General features: G+C 43.4%; 2 protein-coding genes across 21 annotated transcripts in view; one reads left to right on the forward strand and one right to left on the reverse strand.

The window, feature by feature from the left end:
* Nucleotides 1-225: 225 nt before the first annotated feature.
* mafba (v-maf avian musculoaponeurotic fibrosarcoma oncogene homolog Ba) lies at nt 226-4,656 on the reverse strand. The gene has a single exon (XM_042408945.1). It carries the CDS (start codon nt 2,059-2,061, stop codon nt 835-837), a length of 1,227 nt encoding a protein of 408 aa, XP_042264879.1. The 5' UTR covers nt 2,062-4,656; the 3' UTR covers nt 226-834.
* A 6,405-nt stretch (nt 4,657-11,061) lies between these two features.
* Nucleotides 11,062-24,493, forward strand: part of LOC121895614 — a 30,174-nt gene continuing 16,742 nt past the window's right edge. For 10 of the 20 annotated variants that reach the window (XR_006095817.1, XR_006095814.1, XR_006095822.1 and 7 more), the window contains exons 1-5: nt 11,062-11,095; nt 11,608-11,690; nt 16,142-16,421; nt 16,950-17,014; nt 17,593-17,775. Coding sequence is in view for 4 of the 20 variants with exons in the window: in XM_042408948.1 (XP_042264882.1) it covers nt 22,829-23,143 (315 nt within the window). In the remaining 16 variants the exon portion in view is untranslated. Of the gene's footprint in view, nt 11,096-11,607; nt 11,691-16,141; nt 16,422-16,949; nt 17,015-17,592; nt 17,776-20,873; nt 23,144-24,493 lie in introns of those variants that run through there. The other 10 variants (XM_042408948.1, XM_042408949.1, XM_042408947.1 and 7 more) reach the window with 7 other exon arrangements.

A 24,493-nucleotide genomic window follows, 5' to 3' on the forward strand; every position in this document is an offset into this window, starting at 1 on the left:
ATTTCTCTAACCCCCCAAAAACTATGGAGAAGCGCAGATCAACAACATGCTCTTAATATACACGAGAAGATGAAAGTACAAAATAGAAATTATTACCGTACATGTCCAGCATGCAGGATTAATATTTAATGCAGATTTTTTGTTTCAATATATATTCGAATATAACCAAGCAGGCAATAAATCAATGAGATGTTGCATAAAATGTCCCCCACCCACCCCCCCACCCCCCGGGTTAGTAGACAGAAGTTAAATTTGCATAAAGTGGAGTCTTGCTTTTGGAGATTTTTCTCAGATTATACGGGCCCACTTGTCGAATGTGAGTCTCAAGTGTTTGCAGGCTGCGAGGCCAGGCCTACTTGTTGTTTCATAACAGTGTCATCATTTTGGAGAACAAAATTACAAGACAACTGCCTCGACGCCATCCCACACTACTTACAGATTATTTAAAAAGCTGTAGCCTCAAAGGAGAAGAAAAAAAAGTTCATCAGCCGATCCTCTTCTTTGAAGAAGAAAAAAAAAGTCTCTTCACTACAAGCAACTAATCTACAAAGATGCTGCGACTGATCAGACACTCTACATTGCTCTTTGTATCTCAGTTGACACGTGGATGGAGAGATGATTATATATGAGAATACTAGTTGATGGATTATTCTTCTAATATGAATATAGGCTAATTGTTACCGTTATTAGTATAATCATAAACAGTATGGGAGGTGTGGATTATTATCGTTTGTTTGTTCATCAGCCAGTCAGTCATTTGTGGAGAAAAGGAAAGGTGGAGGGGTGGAGGGGAAAGTTTGTTGTGAGGGGTTCACAAGAAAAGGCTATGACAACTCACATGAAAAACTCTGGTGATGAAGGGTTGTCACTGGTTGAGCCAGCCTCGCGAAACCCGTTATTGGCCCCTGACCCCGTCAGTTTCTCACACTTGAGTTTGTAGGCGTCCCTCTCCCTCGCCAGCCGGCTGATCTCCGCCTTCAGCTGCTCCACCTGGTTCATCAGCTGCGTCTTCTCGTTCTCCAGCACGTGCTTCTGCTGCACCCGCTTGAACCGGCAGGACTGCGCGTAGCCCCGGTTCTTCAGGGTCCTCCTCTTCTGCTTGAGACGGATGACCTCGTCCTTGGTGAATCCCCGTAGGTGTCTGTTGAGCTCCCTCACCGACATGGACACCAGCTGGTCGTCGGAGAAGCGGTCCTCCACGTTGAGTCCGCCCCCGGAGCCGTGATGCCCCGCCGACTGGCCTAGGTGCCCGTGTGGATGGTGGTGGTGATGGTGGCGGTGGTGATGGAGCGGCTGGTGGGACTCTGGAGAGACCGGGGACGGGCTGTCGGGGTCCTGACTGTGGTGATGGTGGTGCTGGCTGTGTGGGTGGTTGTGTCCGCCCGGGTGACCGGACAGTTCATCGGCGTGGTGCGGGATGCCCCCCGCGTATGGGTGATGGTGCTGCTGGCCGTGGCCGTGGTGGCTGTGGTGGTGATGCGGGCCCCTGTAGCCCTCGAAAGCGCCTTGCTGCTGCAGCTGCTGTTGGACGTGCGGAGGCGGAGGGTGGCCGTGAGCTGTGGCTCCAATAAGGGCCTCCACTGCGTCCTCTGGGGTCAGGCTTAGTGTCTGCGGGTCTATCTGCTGGTGGTACCCGTTGTTTGGCATCCAGTACAGCTCCTCTAGGTGGTTTTTCTGCTCTGTGGGGCTGAAGCTGGGTGAAGAGGGCACCGAGCTGCAGGGTGTACTGATGGGGGTGGAAGACACAGAGCCTTGGGGTTGGAGACGGTTACACTGGCGCACCCCGTTGCGCTCCAGCCCTGCCAGGCCTTCCTTCTTCACGTCAAACTTCATCAGGTCAAAATCGTTGACATATTCCAGAGCCAGAGGGCTGCTGGGTAGCTCCGGGCCCATGCTCAGCTCTGCACTCATGTTGCTGTCGCGACTCTTTTGCAGATATGCAAAGGTACTTGCAAGCGTCGCAAAAACTGACTTATTAATCAGCGTCTCTTCCCCCCTTTCTTGTTTCATGCAATAAGTCTTTTGGCTCCTCCACCGCTGTGCACAGACTTGCTGTAGCATGAAACACCGTATGATTGGTGGAAAAAAAAAAGGAAAACGAAAAAAAAGTAGTGGAGGAAAACTTTCAGGCTAATGCTCTGCTCTCGGTTTGCGTCATATAGCCTACTTCTACTGGGATAATCTGGCAGAGAGACCAGGCAGGAGGTAGAAAGCAATGCGCCTCAGTGCAAAGGAAAAAACCTCAGTCCCTTCAGTAGAAGTGTATTCACAAAAAAAGTCTACATAAATAGGGTATAATAATAAAAAGAAATACCACGTTTGTTCGTTGAGACGGGCACCAGTCCTCGTTGCAACTTCTTGGTTGTAAGTCCCTTTTTTTCTCCAGGAAAATAATAGGAGCAAATAAGCAGAGTAAATAGGGCGTCTGATTTTCGCTGAGAAGCCGCTTTTCCAGCTCTGCACCGCAGAGATTCAAAGGCTCGCCTCTCTCACTCTCTCCCACTCTCTGGTATCCAGCAGACTGCGCTTGGAGCCAGCCAGCGCTTTATCCTTATAGCGCACCGTGACGTCGAGCTGAAAGGCAGGATCCGTAGCGCTCAACTCTCCAATGGGAGCGGGACTCTGAGCTGAAATAGAGGAAGAGAAGGAGGAGGAGAGCAGAGGAGAGGAGGGCGCACAGCACAGTCTTGACAGCTACAGACAGTCAGCTGACCGACTTCCCTAAAAGCAGAAGGTGGGAGGAAAAGTGGAGGAGAGAGAAATGCCTCCACTTCATGGACACTATGCTCGGCTCCGGTGTAACGCGCTGCTCTCTGTCCCTGTCTTTCCTAATAACAGATCTCAATGAGAGTCATGTGAGGGGATTTATTGGCCACAGTGCTGCAAACTAAAAAAAAACAAAAACCCTCTAATAAAACTCGTATGGCACAACACTCCCTTAGAAAACTTAAGAATTTAACCCAATGTTCAAACCTCAGTTTATATAAAAGGTGTAAGATGAACAAATCTAGCATTCTGGTGAAAACAGCTGTTCCAGTTGTTCCCAAAAGCATATCTGTGTAGCTGTCAAGAAGAAACAAAGATAAAGCACATCATTCCCTTCATTTCGTGACAATATTTGCCACGAAAGTGCTTGAAACAACTTGATTTGATCTGAAGACAAATCATTTTCTTTTCTTTTTGAAGATTCAAGATTTAATTGACACATTTGTCTCATTAAATGTTTTTTTTAAAGAACATTTTTCCACACAATAACCAATTACAAGAAAGATTGTATTTGCCAGCAGCAAATAAAAATGTAGTTCATCATTATTTTTACAGAGTTGGAAAGTTGAATCTTGACCTTTCTCACAAACAAGGACACATGACTTTATTGTATTATCCCGCAAACATGCTTACAGTCACTTTTTTGATGTTTGGACAGTAGTTTAGCCCATAATTAAGAATCACAATAAAATCCAAGTAGAACTTATGTTTGTGTGTCCTCAGTAGTGACAATACAGTGACCTTCCTGCACTGAACTTCATGGATGAAATAATATTTTTGCTATGATACCACTAAAACAGACCAATATGTATTTGTATCATCTTCCACTACTATTACTGTGGGTTAAGTGTATTTTTTTTCTCGGTTAAAGTAAAGTTGACTTTGTTCAGAGCATGTTATTACTCCCAGGTTCCCACATCAAGCTGCTCTTGGCTCGGACAGTTTGTTTTACACCGGCCAGCATCACAACACTAGAAAACAGGCTCAAGGCTGCCCCTGCGTGGGCAACACACGAACCGATGAAGCTGCTTAGATGCTGCTCACAGATTTTTCCTTTTTATTTTGCGCTTGGATTTTTTTTTTTTTTTATCACCGCGCTAATTGCTTGTTTTAAAGGTCACATCCTGCAATTATGACTGACAACAATTAATCTCTGTCGCTTGAGTCTCATAAACACTCAGTGTCACACGTTTAATCACCTCACTGACACTGTCTAACAGGTAGGCAGATCGCCCAGCGTGTATACGTGCATCATTGATCTGATCTTTATTTTTAATTGTCCGTCGAGGAAAAAAAAAGAAAAAAAAAGCAGGTAGTGTGAGCAAATGTCTCGCTTCTCTGCAAAAAAAGAAACTGCTTGTAAATGAGTCCATTTGAAGGATCGATTGGATTATCATTTCGTTTCCACCTCATATCCACGGTTGAGTACAGCCGCGACCAGAGCGTATTGATCAGGCTTGGATGTAAGAGGAGGCTGCCAAAGATGAGATCCGATAATGAAAGGCTTATTTGTTTGCTTTAAATTCTTAATCAGTTTGAGTTGTGCTGCAGTGTATCAATAAGATGAACTCTTAATCCAACTCATGTCATAAATCATAACCCATACTCACCAAAGTCCTAATATCCTAATATTGTTTGCAGCATATTTTAACCCAATTCAAGTTATAGTTCAGATAATTTAATTGTAAAAAAACATAAAGATACAAATATAAATTATAAAATCATAAAATTATACACCGTCGCTACACGTTTTAAAGAGAATATCAAGAGTTTCATAAAGCATCCTTGCAGTTTTTAACCAAACACTAGAAACTTTACAGAAACAACAGAATGATTTATGGCTGTTACTTACCTATTTGTCTTATTTTATTATTATTGTTATCAGTTGTATTATTTTTTTATTATTATACATTCATTTTAGGCTATTATTACTAGTTTTTAACAGCACAATTTAGACCAAACTGTTTATCATAACAGGTTATTTTGATTCGAGGCTAATTAAAGTGTACTTTAAAGCCACTCTGGATTGTATTTATTCCTTGTATGATTTTTTTTATCATTTATAGAGTGAATGGTCAACATCTAACATCCTCAGATTAACAATCTCCTTCAGCCTCCGAGCGCGCAGTATCCTGGATATCACCCCATACTGATGCACAAAATTCAAAACCTATATTTCTAGTCAGTATCAAAACGTACAGGTAGTTAAAATCGTTCTCTTTTTATTCCCTGGACCTGCAGGCGAGCTTCTCAGTTCTCAGCTCCAACTTCAAAAGCGCCCTGAGCGAGTCGTGACGTGCCGAGCTGCTCTAAAACCTCTTCCAAGCGAGGCCGACCCGGCGGCAGCCCCATTAGGTCGTAATGCTCTCTAATATAGCCCGAGTCCACCGTCTAATAGATCCAGGCAGGCCTGCCGGCGGCTCTCCCCCTTCGGTAATAACGGGCTGTAATGGAGAGACGAGATGTAAAAAAGCGTCCATGTCAGCAGCATATCGGTGGTTAATGATCTATTAAGTGATCCGTGTGCTTATGGACAGCGAAAAAAAGTGTTGATGCTTGCTTATTCGCTCCTAATGAGAGTCCCATCCTACGGATTTTAGGAATGAATAACAGAAATAAAATCACCTTTAAAATGTAACATTTAACAGTTGACGCACGGAGGCTGCAGTGGCTGCCGAGCTTCCCACAGCTCACATCTCACACCTGCAACAGGCCCGCTGGTTTCACACAGGAGGCCCGTGGAGTGTCTGTAGGAACAGACATGATTCCCTGCACAAATATGGATTTCTACACTGCTCCGTACTGACCCGGGGACCTATCCATGCATGCACATCTGCTGTCCGGAGGCCGATGTGCGTTGCCAAGACCCTTTTGGATGTGGGTGAACTCAAACTTCGTCTGAATGGGAGGATGTAGTGAATATAAGGAATACTTTTTTTTCTTTCTTTTAGAGCCAGAATCAGACTGTCTGTCTCTCTCTCTCTCTCTCTTTGAGGTTTTATTTGGTCGTCTTTGGTCGTTTGGCGTGCGTAATGATTAACTCTAATGGTCCCCTCCGACCCTGACTGGAAATGCTGTAGAACAAAACGGAAGGTAGCCGAGCTGGAAGGCCCGTGACAGGGAGAGTGAGGGATGGAGATGGAGAGACGGTGCTTTCGGAAGTGCCGCTTTGATGAGCTTTGACGCAGGAGGGAGAAAAGAGACGACGAGCTTGTGCAGCTCCGGCTCCAAAAGTTTTACCCGCTGCTGCTTTTATTTGACTACTAATTTTTTATTTTTTTTTATTTTTAAAAAAACGTATATTGCAAGCGAGTTTTCACTTGGATAACTTCTAAATGACAATTGTGAATTTAAACTTTTCAGTCTTTTCTCACTACAGTAGCCTACACAGCTGCCATAAGTTTTATGTTGTATTCATGTGATGTTACAGAATGAAACTATCGGGAATCTGTTGACGTAAATTTGCCATAATTCAAATTTGTTTACAACATATTCAAAATGCATTTATTACTTCAACTGCATGATGCACTTTCCAACAATGAATCCCAGTGTGTAAACAGGTGTTTCCATTAATTCACTTTGGGTTTTTTTTTGTTTGTTTGTTTTTGGCATAAAATCCTAACGCTAGTAAGAAAAAAAAAGACTGAGCAGACACGTTTAAAGCAGCCTACATTTGTTTCTAAAACTTCAGTTTGATTATACATAGAGTGGCCCTTTTGCCTCAATAATCTCAACATGGTGCGTTTACAACCGCGCAGTTACTCAGGCATTCTTGTTTACTCCAGACTGATCGATTATCTCTGTGAAAACATGTATTATTAAGACGTGTCGTCTGTGTAAACCAGGCCAGCCTCCGAAGAAAGCTAACGTCCCCATCAGGGATAATTGACTGAGGAGTCTTTCAGGAAAACAACAAGAGGTGAGATAAGTGCAAAGTCTGGCAATCTCATTAATATGAAAAAGTATCGATTTAACAGTGAACATCAATTGTTTATCTTTAAAAAATCCACTCTGCCTGGCCTCCTCGTGCATAGGCCCGCTGTTGACAGTCATAATTATTCAGCAGGGTTATCATAGCTGTTACAGTCTCACCGTTTACTCGGTGAGTTGTGTTTGCAGAGAAAATTAGGGTTTATTTCTTGTGACAGGGCGCCTCTGGTGGCGCATTTATTCATTGCTAATAGTTTGATGTGTATCGTCAGTGATATGCAGTTTTTTTTTTTTAGATGGGGGGGAAGGGGGGTATGAAAATATGACGGTGAGGCCAAGGCATAATTGTAGGCCTTTTCTGAGATTAGATGTCTCTGATTGACATGTTGTAAATATAACAACAAATAAATGTCAGTACGCACTGTACTGGCTTAATCCCAGAAGAAAAAGAACAATAAATCTGCCTTTTGCTCTGGTCATTTCATTAATGTAAATTGCAATGCTATGTACAATAGTTTGGCTTCCTTCCAGTTGGCTCTTTGCTGAGGTTTATGCATAACATTGGGTTTTATCATAAACTAGGGCTGTGTAACCACAGAATGGAGGCGACACCACAAGAACCAAATATCAGAGTGCAGGCATAACATAATTAAAGCCCATATTCTCTGGTCATAACCACAATTTACATCTGTATTTTCAAAGCCAATAATTAGCTATTGTAATGCTAAAGAAACATACAAGGAACTAAATTCTTATGATGTATTGAATACATAATTATGGTAATTTCTGCTCATAAGTAGCATCTGTTTCTCTTTTTAAAGAGTTGACTCAATTTTGCCTATAAAACTGACATAATGATGCTTTTCTTTACTAGTTCATTTTGCTTTGCACAGAATCTCACTGCTCTCTTAACATGTCAGCGTTGAGGAGCATCCTTTGTTCATGGCCTTCTCTAATCGTCTGCATATGGAGCTGTCAGACCATATCTCTGGTTTATATTAAATTTCCACTTCATATAATAATCTGGGGGAAAAAATGCGTCATCTACTGTATATACAGCACCAGTATGTTATTAAGCTAAGAGTAAAGACGGGGTTTTAATAGGTCTCAAGTGGCTCTGTGTAAAATCTGAGAACACTTTATTTTCCTGTCAAATATGTAATGTATAACTGTTTATGACCAGAGTTGGTTCATTTTCACTGTTCACCTGCAAACACCAGAAAAAGCTGTCCATATGAGCGGGCGGATTATAGGTCAGTTTTGTGCCAGTGTGTGAGTGTGTGGGCATGATTGATCTAAAGGTGGGTGGGTGCTGCATCGGGCGTTTTTAGATATAAGAGCCGAGCAGGCGTTTCTTTTTCTTCAGACATTGTTTCTCTGGTGCTTCTCTCCTCTTCCTCTATTGTTTTTTTGATTTTCCTTACTCCTAACCCCCCCCCCTTCACCCTTTCTCATTTTTTCTCTCCTTGTTTCTTTCTCCTCAGGATCATCAGCACATCCTGAGGAGGTTCCTACCCTCCACTGTCCCTGCGAGTCATAATCTCCAGACCTGTTGTCGTTCACTGTGGATCCAAAGACGATGCTTTTATCAAACATCTCTACTCTTCAATCCTCCGTATCCCTTTCTTCTTCCTCTCTCCTCCTCTGTCCACCCTCCCTCACCGGGTGACCTCCTTGCCTCTCGGCTCTCTCACCCCTCTCCTCTGGCCCTGGCCCTGGCCCTGCCCACCCTAGGTCATTTATCATGGGCCAGGAGGGGAGCCCCCGGGCCTGCAGGCCCCTGTCAGCTCCTGCAATCGCCTCTTTGTGGCTCCCAGCAAACAAGTGTCGGATCAGCAAAAGTCTATTAAAGCCTGGTGGGCCTTTCTCAGCCAATTGGGTTCGGGTCACTGAGCTGCTCTCCTTGCTGCTCCGAGAGCTCTTTGTGTCGCCGCTGTTCTCTGACACAGATCCCCACAAGATTAATGATTTTTAGCAGCCATTTGGGTCTCATTCGCAGGGTCCTTCTCTCTTTCTCTCTTTGCCTCTCTCCTCTTTTCTCCACTTTTTGTCCTCTTTTTTTTCCTTTTAACCTATTTTTTCTACTACTCTACCTCCTAATTTCTCGCTTTTCGCTTTCTGGTTTAATCCTCTCCTCCTCCCTTTCACTGCCAACCCAATCAATGTTGACCGTTTGTGTCTTCACTTTGTAAGGTCATTATCCATACAAGTGTTATTGCTGCTAAAGGCAGTCCCCGATTTATCTAACAGTTGTCTCTGTATTACAGACTTTATGATGCAAAGGGTATAAATTGCAATTACAAATATGTTCATTTAGTTGTTGTTTGTTTCAGAGCAATGGGATCCTGTCCGATAAATCCAAAGGATGTTAAGAAACCAACTTGAGCATCCACATTACAATCCTGGCAGGCTTCCCCACAGTGTGCCTCAAGAGGCTCAGAGTAATTTGAAATCTTCCAGCCACTTCCACGAGTTCCATGTTGCCATGTTCTCAGTGTTGTTTCCAGTAATTACTGCAGGTTAAGTGCACGTCCCGGAGCCCAGTGGAGGCAGCTCTATCCCTCACCTGGGACATGACTCAGCAGAGTTCAGGTCATCCGGCCATTTCCCTGACCACTGGACCACACCCCAACCTACTCTAAACCCACAGGACAAGCTCTATTTACGAAAGACTCGTGTTCACTTACATCACGTAATGTAATGGTAGTTTTATTTACTGGCTAATTGTTTCCTCAGACAGAAATGTTTATCCATTTAACTCTATAAATGCATCTACTTTTTTGTTTATTCTAAAATGTACCCGTAAGAGGAGTTACTGTATATTGTAAGTTAAATGATGTGTTCCCAGACAGGCTAATCACAAGTAAAGATTTATTCTGTGAAGTCAAAGATTTTGACATTGGAGAGGATTCATATTTAAATACACATCCTCTGTCCATTCTCAAACGTTTTACATGTGATCATTTAAGGAGTTACTGGTTGCTCTAATTGTTCCTCCTGTCCATACTGGCCATGAAGAAATCCCTTTATAATGCAATTCAGGGGACAAAATCTACAGTCCTCATTCTGTTCAAAAATGCAGTCCAAAGTTCAGCTGAAGCTAATATGATGCTTCAGCTGAGTTAGACGAAACAAGTGTGAATCTTCCAAGGTTACTGTCTCTTTAGTGCACAATTCCCTCTTTGTTTTACCACCTCTCTCTCTCTCTGTTGCAGCCCAGCAAAGAGAAACAAAAAGGGTGAATTTTGTACTAAAAGGACAGTGACTTTGGGAGAAACCCACTTGATTTGACTAATGAATACTGGATTTTGTCCATCTCTTATATTGGAGACAAGTTGGGAATGGGTCTCTTAATGGCCAGTATGGACAGGATAAATGATTACAGAAACTCTTTCACTGTATATACGGCCATAGGCTTAAAAAATATGATGAGGTATTTGCTGATGCCATATGAGCTCTTTCAACATAATGAATATCTAGATGAAAAATTGGTCTGGACCTTAAAAATGCCTCATCCTTTGATCTGTACTAAAACTCAAATATGTACAGTCAGTATTTCATCGTCTGCTCTGTCTTTAAGGTTACTGTTAGATGCTTTCAGGATCTGTTTCATCTCTGGAATATTATTCTATGGTGAAGCATTGTGTAATGTGTGTGTGTGTGTGTGAGATTTTAACATTCTTCCTCCGTGTTAGTAAAGCTGTCAGTGAGGCTGCTGGTAGTTCAGCGCCTGAAACTCTGCCTGCGTGTTTACAGCGTGTCTGTTTTAGGACTGAATGGATGAACCCAGCCTGCCGCTGTGTCCATCCACCTGCCCTGTTTCCTGTCTGATTAATCCTCTCTCTCTCTCGTGTGTGTGTGTGTGTGTGTGTGTGTGTGTGTTTGTTTGTATGTGTGCCTGTGTGTAAATGGTTATAGATGGGGCGACTCCACCACACTGGCAGTCTGAATCATTACTCACACAGATAGGGAGAGACCCAGGGCCGAGGAACTCCTAACATCCTCCTCCTTCCTACACAGGCACACACACACACACACACACGTATGAACACCCACACCCACACACACATATCCCCAGGTTATTCATTTCTAAGCAGAGTGCCTGGCATTTCACCACATCCACCCCCCTTTATTAAGAGACTGAAGCTCTGGGTTCCCTCCTGCAAAGGGGGTGTGAGGGATGGTTTTCGATTGGGCCTTATACTCTTTGTTTGCACCCTTCTTCTTTACCTGTTCTCTCGTCATTTCTCTTAATCTTTCATTTCCATCTCTTTCTCTCTCTCTCTCTCTCTCTCTGTCTTGTTCTCTCTTTTTCTTACACTTTCGTTCCAGGGAAACTGTCCACCCCCCCCCACCCCACCCCCACCCCAATAGACCAATATGTTTCAATAGACCAAAGGTAAGGAGGAAGAAAAAGCCTCCATATTTCCTTATTTTGACTCAAAGTGTTTTTATATGCACTTTAACGTTCTTAATATTGATTTCCATCAGCTTCTAGCCTATAGAGTTATAGTGAAGGATCACAATACTAATGTACATGACAGAATTCACACTGATCATGGACATTTAGTGAGTTCCTGGAAAAAACAACGACCCCTTAATAGACTCTGATACTTAAGTGTGGCTGTATAGGTGGAGGTGCCTTCTAATAAGCCTAATTAATAACAATAAGCAATAATATGCATACAACAGGTGCACCATGCTGCCGCATTAGAATCAATGCACACATTGTTTAGTGTTAGAGGGACAAACCTTCAGAGAAACTCTTGTTAAGAGCTAAATCTATGAATGTAGAATTTAGCAATAAAATTCAAGTGTCTGGCACAGTTTCCTTGGCATATTTATAATAATCATTTGGTGTTTATAGCCCAGTAGCTTCCTTATTTGGTTCCTTATTTTGTCTCTTTTCAGGCTGAACAGGAGGCTCTGCTTTGTGGAATATATGAGAGCAATTATACCCCCATCATGAAGAGGCTGTGGATCTAAACAGAATGGTAAAATGGCAATACTGTTGAATATCCTCATTGGACACTCAATGGAAAAAAATGTGGGACTTTGTGTGTATATATTTGCGTGTAAGTGTGTCGTGTGTGTGTATGTGTGCATACATTTGATTTCAGATGAGTTGTTTTTGTCGTCCTCAGTGCTTGAACACGTCTGCTGTTTATTGTGTATATGCATGAGTATGTGTCTGTAGCAGTATGCATGCATGTGTTGGAAGGGGGTGTATATGTACAGGAAGAGAGCCTGTAAATAAATCTGTTTGGGGATTGGGGGTGTGGGGATGAAATATGGTCCCAGGGATGTGGAGCAATGTGAAAAACTCGGCAACGCCAGGGAATAACAAATCTCCTGATGTCGCCTCGCCGCAAAATAAATACACTCCCCCGTACAAGTCATCCATCTGGACTATGAGTCGCAACAAAGACGCCCCCAATACATCCCCAACACACACCAACAAACACACACGTCCGCACATTCACCCAAAGCCCATCCCACACAGTGGCCATATTTATTTACACATTTATTTATTTGTTTGTTTGTTGAATTAAATGGAAACTGCTGGTGGGGGATTGGAAAGTGTATTTATTGTTTGTTTTATGTTTTTTCTTTTTTTTTTTGTGAATGAAACATGACCCCCCCCCCCCCCCCCTTCCTTAAAATGCTGTCTGTCTTATCGGGTGGTTTGGAGGGGGTGGAAGTGAAGGGTGGGGGTGTGTAGGATTTGTGGATCGGGCGTTTTAACTAATGATCGATCACGGGGGATTAAATAATTAAATTTCAGCCTTGACAATTTAAAAGTCTCCCCACACGTAGTCGACTGAATGAGGAAAGAGGGAAAGATGAAAGATTCAGCCTGCAGCTATGTATCAGAAGGATTCAACATCTAATACATTACAGGGAGAAAGCAGAGAGTGTGCGTGTGTGTGAGTGTGTGTGTGTGTGTGTGTGTGTGTGTGTGTGTGTGTGTGTGTGTGTGTCTGCACAACAGCTAGGGTGTACTGTTTTTAGTTTAAATGCATGCACACACATACACACTCCACTATCTTTTTCTGACATATAGGCAATAGTAAGTACATTCAACTAACCATGTAGGCACTAGATTCTTCTTCACTTTCCTTATCTGTGCCTCTTCTTCATGACACTCCATTACTACAAACACTGCAGCACTAAAAACTCACAGGTGGGTCAAAATGTATCTGTATTTAAAAAAAACACACACACACACACACACACACAACAACAGCATAAAGGCATTCAGTTTTACAATAAAGGGATGAGATGTTTGCCATTTTGTTGCTTTCTTTACAATTCAGCTTTTCTTTTTCCAATTAAGTTCTATTCTCTTGGCTTAATTAGGTCATGGTGAGTTGTGAGCTGTGTGTGTGTGTGAGGGTCACTCTGTCCCTTCCAGGGATAAATATTAGCCCTCGTTGTTTGCAAATAGGTGATGTATGGTGGCCATATCTCTTGGTGATGAATGTTTTTTAGAAATTTCCTCTCCTTTATCAATTGACTAACAAACCCATGTATCACTGCCACTCTCTCCCACTACCCACATAAATTAAATAACCAGCTCTCTCTCTCCCTCTCCCTCTCTTATACTTCTCACTTTCTCTCATCTGTGCACGCTCCCCAATTCCCTTTTCATTATTCCTTTTAGCTTTATTCATTTTATTACCTTTTATACATTTTAAATCCTCATTTCACAAACACACACACACACCCACACATCAAACCTACAGCAGTCAGCGACAGTGTTGCGGGAGTAATAACAATGCAGTTGTTACATACATCTCAATCGCAAATTGCCCCCGTAATGCGATGGAGACAAGAAAGATGCTTTTCTCTGATTACCGCTTTGCCTCCAGCATATTATTTTGATGTACTCATCATCAGGCGACGCTTGACGTACTTAAGCACGGATCATCATAACAGAAAATACGTTTGCTCGTTCCTGTTTATCACCGTGATGCTCTCTAAATCTGCTGTCTTTCAGATGGACGCCGTGCAAAGAGCTACAGGCTGGAGCTGGGCGGGTTCCTCTCTGTCACAAGATGATGACAGGAGGCCGATTATGCCAGAGTGCCATATTGTAAACTACTCATCATTAGCGGGCTCATCCTGGCTAACGACCGCACTGGAGATAAACAGGGGCAATGTGGAGAGCCATCTTAATCAGGAGGGCCGTTTAAGAGTGGAGCTCTGTCATTAAGCACAGCTGTATCACACCAGGATATGGGAGATGTTGAGCTGTAAAGCTGCACTGTGAAGCCAGCTCAGGCCCCAGCCTCGAGCTCCACAGGGGTCCAATGTTGTTCTGATCGCCCCTTTAAATCCAAAATGATAGAATAGAAAGATAAGTGCCGAAAACATTCAGCCAAATTAAATTATTACCCCCCATTCAAGGTCTCTAGTCATAGCCTCCCAGGGACACTCTCAAACTAAAGTCAATAGGAATAGGGAGGGGAGATGAGTTGAATTGGTGGTTCATTTGAATCAAACTCCCTCGCACCTTCTGTCTCCTCTGTTCTGTTTACACACAACACTCCCTTTTCTCCTCGTCTCGCTTTCCAAAATCATCAGTTGCTTCAGAGGGAAAACAAATAGATCTCTAATCATGAGACTGATACTCCTCAGTAACACATTCATACAGACACTCACACAAAACAATAACAACTCACAGGAGGATTTGCTTGTCTTTCCAGGTCAATGAACTTGCTGTTTAAACAAATGTACATAGAAATTAATATGTTCATGCTGCTGAAAGACAGATTTTGAGATGTGTTCACTCTTATCTCCTTTCCCGAATATCTAAATAAAACTTATTTGGTTTAAAGATGCATTCAAAGCATTTTTTTAACCATTTGATTACCCCCTCCTCAACATTTTCAGATTCTCTCTACTCGTCTTCAGTCATTCCCTCATCTGAATCCTCTTTTCCTGCTATTGGCATCCAGTCCATCCAAGTCCACCGTGACGTCTTTATATTGCTGTTTTTGTCCAATCAACAGTCCAAGATATTAAATTTATAATGACATAAAACAGAGAGAGGAAAAGCAGCAAATTATTTTAATTGAGACGCACAAAATATGCACAAATATTAGGCATATTTGCTTGATTAAATGATAATTATGAAAATTGATGATTATGAAAATTGCTTTAGATCCCCCCCCCCCCCCCCATCCTAATCCTTCTTCTCCTATGTTATTGTCATGCAGTGCATCCGGCGTCTCTCTCATCATGTCTCCCAATAACCCACTCTCTCGTCCCTCAGATGGACAGGCCTGAGTTGTTTGGACAGGCCGTAGCTCTCCCCACAAATGCTTGAACAATTGGAGGTAAATACGTTGGAGACAGCCCATTTGTTTTGGGCCAGCGGTGATGCATGCTTTTGCAGTGAGCAGCACATTTTTACCACGCAGCCCAAAGCAGCTGTGAGTAATGGACTGCTCCGGCCTGTCCACTCACACTGCTATTTTTATTATTGTCTCCCTTATAGTTTTCATTTTTCATATCAGGGAGAGAGAGAGAGAGAGAGAGAGAAAGCGAGGCATTCCCTTCAAGTATGTTCTTTCCCTAAAAGAGGCGGGAAGCGAGGGCCCCACATCCCCTTCTTCCACTCACTTCATCATCTTCCATCAGCCGTCCCTCGCTTTTTTTAGTCAGACTGACAGATTTTGTTGGATGCCAGGAAGAGACAAATAAGGGATTATCAACCGACAGAACAATAATTCAGGTTGGACAGCTTCATAATAATTTTTCATCGATCCATCACTGTGCTTTTGTGGCACGTTGTCTGGTTCAGCCTCTGGGGATTCTGGGGATCTGAGGGTATTCTGAGATGGGAAAAATAGGAATCTGTGACGAAAGAAGGAATGAAAAAGAGGAAGCTAACTTGAACTGAAAAAGCACATATGAAGTTGCTGAACCTAATATAAGAATGTGTATAAACTGTGAAAGCTGTAACCACAGAAATGAAAAAGCTTGGCTCCGACTTTGAAGATGATTCACTAAGTAGCTAAAATTATCTGGCGCTGCTGGCCCCAGGGAGAAGACTGGTATTTTGCATTGAGGCACTCATATGGGCACCTATAATGGGTGCCTCTTAATTCCACTGACAGCTTTACAGGACCTGAGTTATGGAGCCACAGCCATGCTGCTCGTTAGGCCCTCGCCAGGCTTCACACTGGGTTACACTAATACACCTCCTTCCCCCTCCCCTGCCCTTTCCCCCTGCACACACACAGGCGTAAAATCAGCCATACACACACATTTATGAGGGCTAGCACATCCTCACAGACCCAGAGAGATACTGGCCCACACAATTCCTCTACACACCTTTCTTGTGTAATGGGGGTTATTTGTTCAGGTTGTTCAGCTGATATGTGTGTCAGATTTATTTCTTCGCTTCCGCCCTTCATTTTGTGCTCCTCTCCTCCAGCTACATTTTCTTCTCCCCTTATCTGCTCTCATCGTGCCCACCGGCCCGACACCTTCTTCCTCTCCTCCCCTAATCCCCCCGCCTCCACCCCCCTTGCTCCAGTACCGACAGTAGCAGGGTCCTGCCGGGTGATCCATCTCTGTCAGCCTGCTAAAATGATAATGCCAATTAAAGCAGAGGAGTAATTGCCCTCCGCTGCCTCTGATCCCCTGCAGACCCTCAACAGGAGCCATGGCCCCAAATACGAATGAGACCAGGGCCCCTAGAGGCCTTCGCCTGGGTGAGTGTAAGGACAGGTGGGGAGGAGAGGGGAAGGAGGGGGGAGAGAGGTGGGTTGGAGGGCAAAGTGGGGGAGGAGGGGTGATTTGTAACTTTTAACCTCCACTGATCACCGATGGCCTTGACAAGGAAGGAGCAGAGTGGAGGGGAGAGGAAGAGATATCACACACACAAACACACACACAGGCGTAGATGCTGGTAGTTGTTGCACATGGATGAACACAGACACACATATGTTCAAGGTCGCTGTCAAAGGACTTATGGCCCTTGCCATTGCACGCAGACTCTCAGTGTGGGGAGCCTAATAGGAAGTGAAAGGACTATCCGGCAGTGGACTGTAACACCACTGATCAGAGGTGACATAGCTGCACTCTCAGGTCAGCGAGGTGGCCATTATTACTACAGTCCCCATCACAAATTCACTTTTAGGGTTACTGTCTTCCCTCTGATAATGTGCACAACACATGGTTTGGTTCTCAACATCTAACCAGTGATCTTCATGGCTTTATGTCTCCACTGTCTTTTCTAGAAGAAGAGAAGGTGACTGCACATAACTCCACTGAATGATTTCAACCACACTTGGGTTTCTTCAAGGTATGTTTGTCAATCCTTTTTGGTGTACATTCACTGTACATGTTTCTTTTCTACAATTCTCCACTGCATATTGTTTAATAATGATTAGGTGCCATACAAGGCTGTAACTAACTACCATTTCATTATTTATACATTTTGATAATTTTTTTATTAATTGTTGAATCTATGAAATGTAAAAACCGAATAAAGTCCCCATCACCATTTCCCAGAACTCATGATGATGCCTTCAAGTTGCTTGTTTTTTTTCCAAGCAACAGTCCAAAACCCAAAGATCTTCAATTTAAAACAGAGAAAAACAACAAATCTTCACATTTGAGAGGCAAGGTCAAGCAAATCAAATTTGCAGCCACAATCTTTGGAAACTTTTCTTCAATTGATCATAGAAATTGCGGTTGTCTGTCAATTATCAACAACAAATGTCTGTCAAGCTGACACCCAGGCATCATGACTTAACAAGCGCAGGCCTTCTGCCTCAACTTACCACCAACCAGGCAGCCATGACAGCCCATGCATCACAGCATACTTACGGCAGGTTTGCGTTGTATGAGCATGTGTGAGAGTATATTATCGCTGCTCAGTTCCAGGAGTGTGTGGGTGGAAGGCTGGATGCTGGACGACGTGTGTAGGTGGATGTTAACAGAGGCTCCGTCACCCATCATGACTGGGTTGTGACCTGTGGCACAGACCAGTGGGAAAGTGCAATAGCGTGGAACATGACACAAGGCCCGGGGATGAAAAACATGCTGTTGAACTTCTTTCAGGTCAGTGTTTCACATAGTTTCAAGAGGTGAACAAAATGTTAGAAGTGAATAGGGCTATTGCTGTATTTTAGTTCTGTTTAATCTGTTCAATCTGTAGTGCTTCTCTGTGGTCTATAAGCACATTTAGGACACATGAGAGACACTTGTGTGTTGCATGATGAGTTGTGGCGCTGACAGGAGGGAGAAGCTGCAGTCTGAACATCAGGAGAGCAGCTGACAAGCTCCACTACAGAGACTCAATGAGCTCCATCACAAGAGTAATGATCACCAGAGCCTCAATGTGACAATAATCTCCTCTAACTTCATCAACACAATTTATGCCAGCAGCCCACCAAATGCTTTCAATATGTTCTGCGTTGTGATTGTCCTCTCAGCTAAAATCATAGTTACAGTAACAATAATAAAACATGGAAGCCTGCATCGATTCTGCTGGGCTGCTCTGCGCTGTGTGTCGTGACGCCTTAGCACCGTGTCGTGGGCTCGATGCTAACATTGACTTATTACAAGGGAGCATGCCGCCAAATCCATAATTAGACTCCTTTTGTTGCCCCCGTTGTTGTTGAAAATGTAATTATGAAAGATGAAACACAGCCTTCAATGAGATGGCTGTAAAATAGCATAATTAATATGGGCTTTTGCGAGAACAATCCCCGCTTTACGGGAGCCCCGCGTTGGCCGTGAAATTAATTAAGTGTGCCAGGATTTATGGCCTGTGCTCGGAAATGAAGAGAATTAATCGCAGGCCGAAGATGGATGGTTGCTGGAAAATGATGATGCCCAGGACCATGTGGGGGGAGGCGTCTAACTGCTTTAGGGAGGCGCTGTTGGAGGGGAATAGAAGGTTTTGACACAATTACACACCCCCAGACAACAGCTGGGCCAGAGGTGGGATGGGGGTACTTTTTGGGCCAGCTTGGAGTTATGAGATTTTTTACACCTTCAACCCACCTGCACCATTTCCCTGCACGCTACATATGGCCCCAAGATGGAACTGCTTCTGGCAAAGTGTAGATTTCTTGAAGAGCAGCGGATTTGTGTTCATGTTTTTGTTGGCTGTTTTATCGGAGATGACTAATGTCTCATTCTTCACATCCTCTATCTACTTTCCATTCAGACAAATAAACAATAACCATGCAATTGGACACAATTATGACAATTATAGCATTAACACAATTATTGCTGCAACCAGTCCAGCGCTAAAAGTACGTGACAAGCACAAAATTATTGAGTATGTGCACTGCTGATCTAATGATATTGTGAGTTATCTGTTTTGCAATGACTTTTCTGCTGAACGTATAACAAATACATTTCAGTTCGCAGGTTAAAAGTATCTTCAGTATCTTAAATCTAACCTGACAACAATGTAATGAAATGAATGTTGGTTTCTCTCATGTATTTTCAATGTAGTAGTCATGGCTCCTGCTTTCAAGAGAAAGTATCAGAAAGTGTTAAAAGCAATTTGATGCTGGTCCCAAAAGTACTCCATCTTACCGCTGGCCCAGATGTTGTCTGTTGAACGAGGGTGATGACTAAATCAACTGTTCTGTTAAATAGCAACCACTATTAAACGCAGATTGTTAACTATGACCTCCTACAGCGTCCTCAGACCCAAACAAGTCCTGAAACACAACCTCCTAACCCTCCTACTGCCCCTTTGGAGTGTATGTGTGTTATATATATGTGTATGTGTGTGTTTGTGTGTGTGTGTGTGTGTGTGTTGTAATAATGGAAGGCTAATTACCCACCTCCCATGTCCCTGGACAGCGCCACAATGTCTGGGTTAGGTCTGTGTGTGGGATGGTTCACGGTGGTAATTAGCTTGATACACACACACACATATACTCACAGACAAGACAAATGAAGGCTGGGTGGGTGTCTGTTGTTGGACAGTTGATTGGGCAGGTACTAGGGGAGTGTCTGGGGTCTCCAGAGCATGTCCGCTCTGATAATTATGTGTCCATATGTGTGTGTGTGTTTGTGTGCGCTCTGCCACTGAGAAGGAGCTCTCAGCCCAAATTGCTGTCTCTTGTCTCATTGTCAGAGTGATTATGAAATATTGTTTAATTTACTGGGTGGTGGAGTCTTGTGTGATTTTGATGAATCGGAGCTTTTATTTTTTCATTCGCTTTATTGTCTGGTGGTTAGGTGTCGTGTTGTTTGTGCGCTCAAGTGTGCTGAGTGCTCTGTTGTACCCATGTGTATAGAAGTACAACATGCAGCGTTACAAACCACACGGATAGAAGTGTGTGTGTGTGTGTAATGTGTGGAAATATTAGATACATGAAAGCTCAGAAAAAGAGAAGCAAAAAGCAATCAAATCTTTTTTGTGCCCTGTGTCTGTGTGTGTAGATAGTGAGGAAGCTATAGGAGATTGTAGTGTCAGTGCTACCTACTGAGTGAGAGGATGGACAGGGTTAGAAAAAAAACATGTATTGTACACAGGGTATGTTCTGAGCTGCTAGTAAAGTGAGTGAAATAAAGTAAAGGACATTTTCTCCATGTTAGACAAGATAGGAGAAGAGGGAGACTATGAAATAGCATTAGCATCACACCACAGAAAAATATTAGTTATATTATTTATTTTAGATTTAAGATTTTTTATTTAAGCGTAACAAGCACGGGGGGAATCTGTGGACGGTTTTGTGAGCAAATTAAAGAAATTGGCTGCTACCTGTGAATTTGGAGAAAACCAAAATGATTTCATACGGAACCAAGTGATTGACAGGTGCCATTTCAACGTGCTGCGGAGACGACTGCTGCGGGAGAAGAGAGTGAACCTCGTTGGACTTCAGGAAATTGCGAGGGCAATGGAAGCCACAGATCAACAAGCAGCCAGGATGGAAAAGTTGACCATCAATGCAGTGGATAGCAGACCAAACAAGGGCACAAGGAATGGATAAAGGAAGAAAAAGGTTTTCTACATTGAAAGACAAGTCAGAACATGAGGACCAGACAGTAAAATGCTACAGGTGTGGCTGAAAGGGACACACAGCCTGTTCATGCACCATCACACAAGGTAAACAGTGTAACAAATGTGGAAAAGAAGAGCATTTTGCTAAAGTATGCAAAAAAAAAAAAAAAAAATGCTAAAAGGGCTGATAACTAAGCTCACAGCAATGACTGACAGGCAAGATAGGCAAAATGAAGATGATGACTGTTTTTTTACAGTCGCTGCCATACAGGCTAAGCAACAGAAATAATCATGAGTATGCGGTTACTAACAGCTCTGATGATGGAGAATTGCCTGTGCTAACCAATGGCCAGCCACTGAGGATGCTAATAGACTCTGGGGCCACATGCATCATTGTGGTCACAGAAACTTTCAGTTGCATACAAAATCAGTCATACATGTAGATCTGAAACAGACTAAGAGAGTGTTCCCATATGGTTCTAAGACACCACTTGAAGTTGAAGGCCTTTTTACAGTCAACATCAAAGCAGTTGATGGATTGGAGTCAGCTCTAAGAATGTGCTACTGGTGAAGAACGCACAGACGTGTGTGCAAGGGAGGAAGACAGCAACGACATTGGGGCTCCTCCACATAGGACCCAAAGCACACATAAACAGAATCCAGACAGAGGACACAGGTGCATTGATGTCTGCATGGCAAGAGCAATACAAAGAATGTATTGGGATAACACAAAGATTTTCATTAGAGCTCCATGTATATACCAGTATCAAACCTGTGGCACAACCAGTACGCAGAATACCATTCAGTGTAAGGATACACGTTGAAGAGAAACTGAAACAGTATGAGGAGATGGATGTTATTGAGAGAGTGGATGGACCCACCCCATGGGGTCGCAGTGCATAACAGCATGAAAAAGGTAATGCTTTGTGTTGACATGTGCAGAGCAAATGAGGCCATAGTGCGAGAGTGACACCCCATTCCAACCATAGATGAGATACTGGGTGGCATGAATGGTGCTACAGTTTTCTTAAAGTTGGATCTCAAGTGGGGACATCATCAGAATGAACTGAAACCTGAGTCTTGCTTTCTGACGACATTCGTTACACACACAGGTTTAAGGCACTACAGGTGGTGATATTTGGTGTATCATCTGCTCCTGAGACGTACCAACATATCATTGGACAAGTCCTCCAAGGCGTCCCAGTGGTCCACAACATGCAGGATGACATCATTGTGACTGGAGAAACCAGGAAAGTGCATGATGAGAGACCGCACCAAGTCTTGAGAAGACTTCAGGAGAAGCAGTTGACTCGACAGCGAAAAATGTGAATTCTGCAGAGAGAGACAGAGCTGGAGTGCATGGGTCACATTCTTTCCAAGAATGGCATCACAGCAGCAAAGTCAAAAGTGGAGGCATTAGAGAATACACGCCGACCAACAAACGCAGCTGAAGTACAAAGCTTCTTGCAGCTAGTCAGTTACTGGCAGATTTATCCCCAATCGGGGGACTAATGCTGCACCTCTAATAAGACTCACAAAGATGTCAAGCAAGTGGATATGGGGAAAAGTTCAAGAAACAGCATTTGTGGAGCTAAAGAGACAGTTAGCTAGCTTTCATGCAACCAAGATGCGGAGACACATGTGATCGTAGATGCTAGTCCAGTGGAGCTTGGAGCCATTATGAGCCAGAAGCAAGCAGATGGTGCACACAAACCTGTGTACTACGCCAGCCGAGCTCTGACTGATGTAGAGCGGCACTCGCCATAGTGTAGGTGTGAAAAAAATTCCTTGTGTTTCTCTATGGCAAGGACTTTTTGATGTCCTTACAGTTAGAACACAACCAGAAGCGAAGCCTTGGCAAACTCTCACCATGAACTTATTTGGACCATTTCCATCAGGAGAACACCTCCCTGTGGTGACTGATTATTACTCCAGATGGGTGGAGGTTACTGTGCTTACAAGTATCATCTCAGCAAACGTAATCAAAGCTCTGAGACAAATCTTTTCAGTTCATGGGCTCCCAGAATGCATTGTGACTGACAACGGTGCTCCTCTCCTTGCAAGTGAGATTAAAGCCTACCTGAGAAAAAATGGTATTGAACACTGATGCATTACTCCATACTCCATACTGGCCTCAAGTGAATGGGGAGATCAAAAGACAAAACAAAACACTTTGCAAGGCCATTCACACTGCTCACGCAGAGGGAAAAGACTGGCGCACTGAGCTACAGACGTTTCTTATGGCCTACAGGAGTAGCCCTCATTGTACTACAGGATGTAGTAGCGGAGATGTTATTCAAACACCAGATCAGAACCAAGCTGCCTGAGCTTCTACTGATCAGCCAGCAGGTGAACTTTATGACTCTGCCTTACGGTTCACTGATGCTGCGAGGAAGGAGAAAGGCAGAGTGGATGCTAACAGAACCAGAAGAGCAACTGATAGCAAAATCCAGCAAGGTGACATCATCCTGCTACAGTAACCCAAACAAAACAAACTATCTACAATGTATGAGCGGGATCTTTTATTTTAGACTGGTGTTACAACATAGTATTTGTGACATTGAGTGTTGATATTATTTTGCATCCAAGAAGGGGAGGGATGTAGTGTCAGTGCCACGTACTGAGCAAGAGGATGGGCGGGGTTAGAAAAAAACAGATATATTGTACACAGGATATGTTCTGAACCACTAGTAAAGGGAGTGAAATGCAGTCCTCACTCCGAGTGGATTTATCTATGAATATGTTGGTGTAAGAATACTACAGACTCACAGAACAGAATTAGACAGCATACAAGAGTTTTTAGAAACTGAGCCAGTGTAAGAGTGAGTGTGTGTGTGTGTGAGAGAGAGGGAGGTCTAGGCCCACTCTAATTGATTATACCACTATCGACAGGGACCCAGAAAAACAGGCACTCACTTTACTCTTGATTGAATTAAACACCTTTTATGGGGCAAATCGATGGGACGGAGATGATAGGGGGGCGGATGACGGGGATGAAGGGAGAGGAGAGCCGAGTGTTATGATATGTGGAGGGTTAGATCCGTCTTTACTCCCTCTGTCACACACATTCGCCAACTCTCACACATGCACACACACTGAGCCGCCCACAGACAGGTGAGAGGTCCGATGCTGTGTTGTAATTCAGGCAAATCAATGCTTTTAAAGCATTTAGCCATGACTGGTGATGAAGTAGAGTCAGAATAGGCCCGCCAAGCAATATATGTCCCAGACCCAAATCAATCATAATTACAGGGCCGGGCTGGGATAGTGCAGCGAGTGAACAGAGGGATGACTGGACTGCACCCCTCCATTCACGCTTTTTATAGTTCGATCAAAGATGAATAGTAAAAAGAGGATTGCATGTCAGACAGCCACTGAAAAGCAATACAGAAGAACATCCCTGTATGTATATATACACATGATGGTCATAGGTGTTTTTCATAGCAGGCATTTTGAATAGTCATAGTAGGAAAAGCACAGGTGTTACATTAATAATGTTAATGATGGCTCTGTTCTATTCAAATGCCCCAGTAAGCCATGACATCGTGACTGCGTGACTGTGGCATGGCAGAATGTCTTCTGTGAAAAAGGCCCATTCAGAAAAAATAGTTGATAAATCTACTACATACCAGCCTCATCTTCTCTCATTCTTATGTGCAGTTGCACTTTTCTAATTCAGTTTCACAACTTTATACTATTTACTCGGAAAATATCTCATATTTAGTGGATTTTCCTTCCAGGTCAAGTTGTTGGCTGACCAAACTGTCTGCTACAGAAGATTTCCTTTGCTATGCAATTCTACAACAG

This window comes from Thunnus maccoyii, chromosome 4 (assembly GCF_910596095.1).
Source record: "Thunnus maccoyii chromosome 4, fThuMac1.1, whole genome shotgun sequence".
NCBI classification, from domain to species: domain Eukaryota; kingdom Metazoa; phylum Chordata; class Actinopteri; order Scombriformes; family Scombridae; genus Thunnus; species Thunnus maccoyii.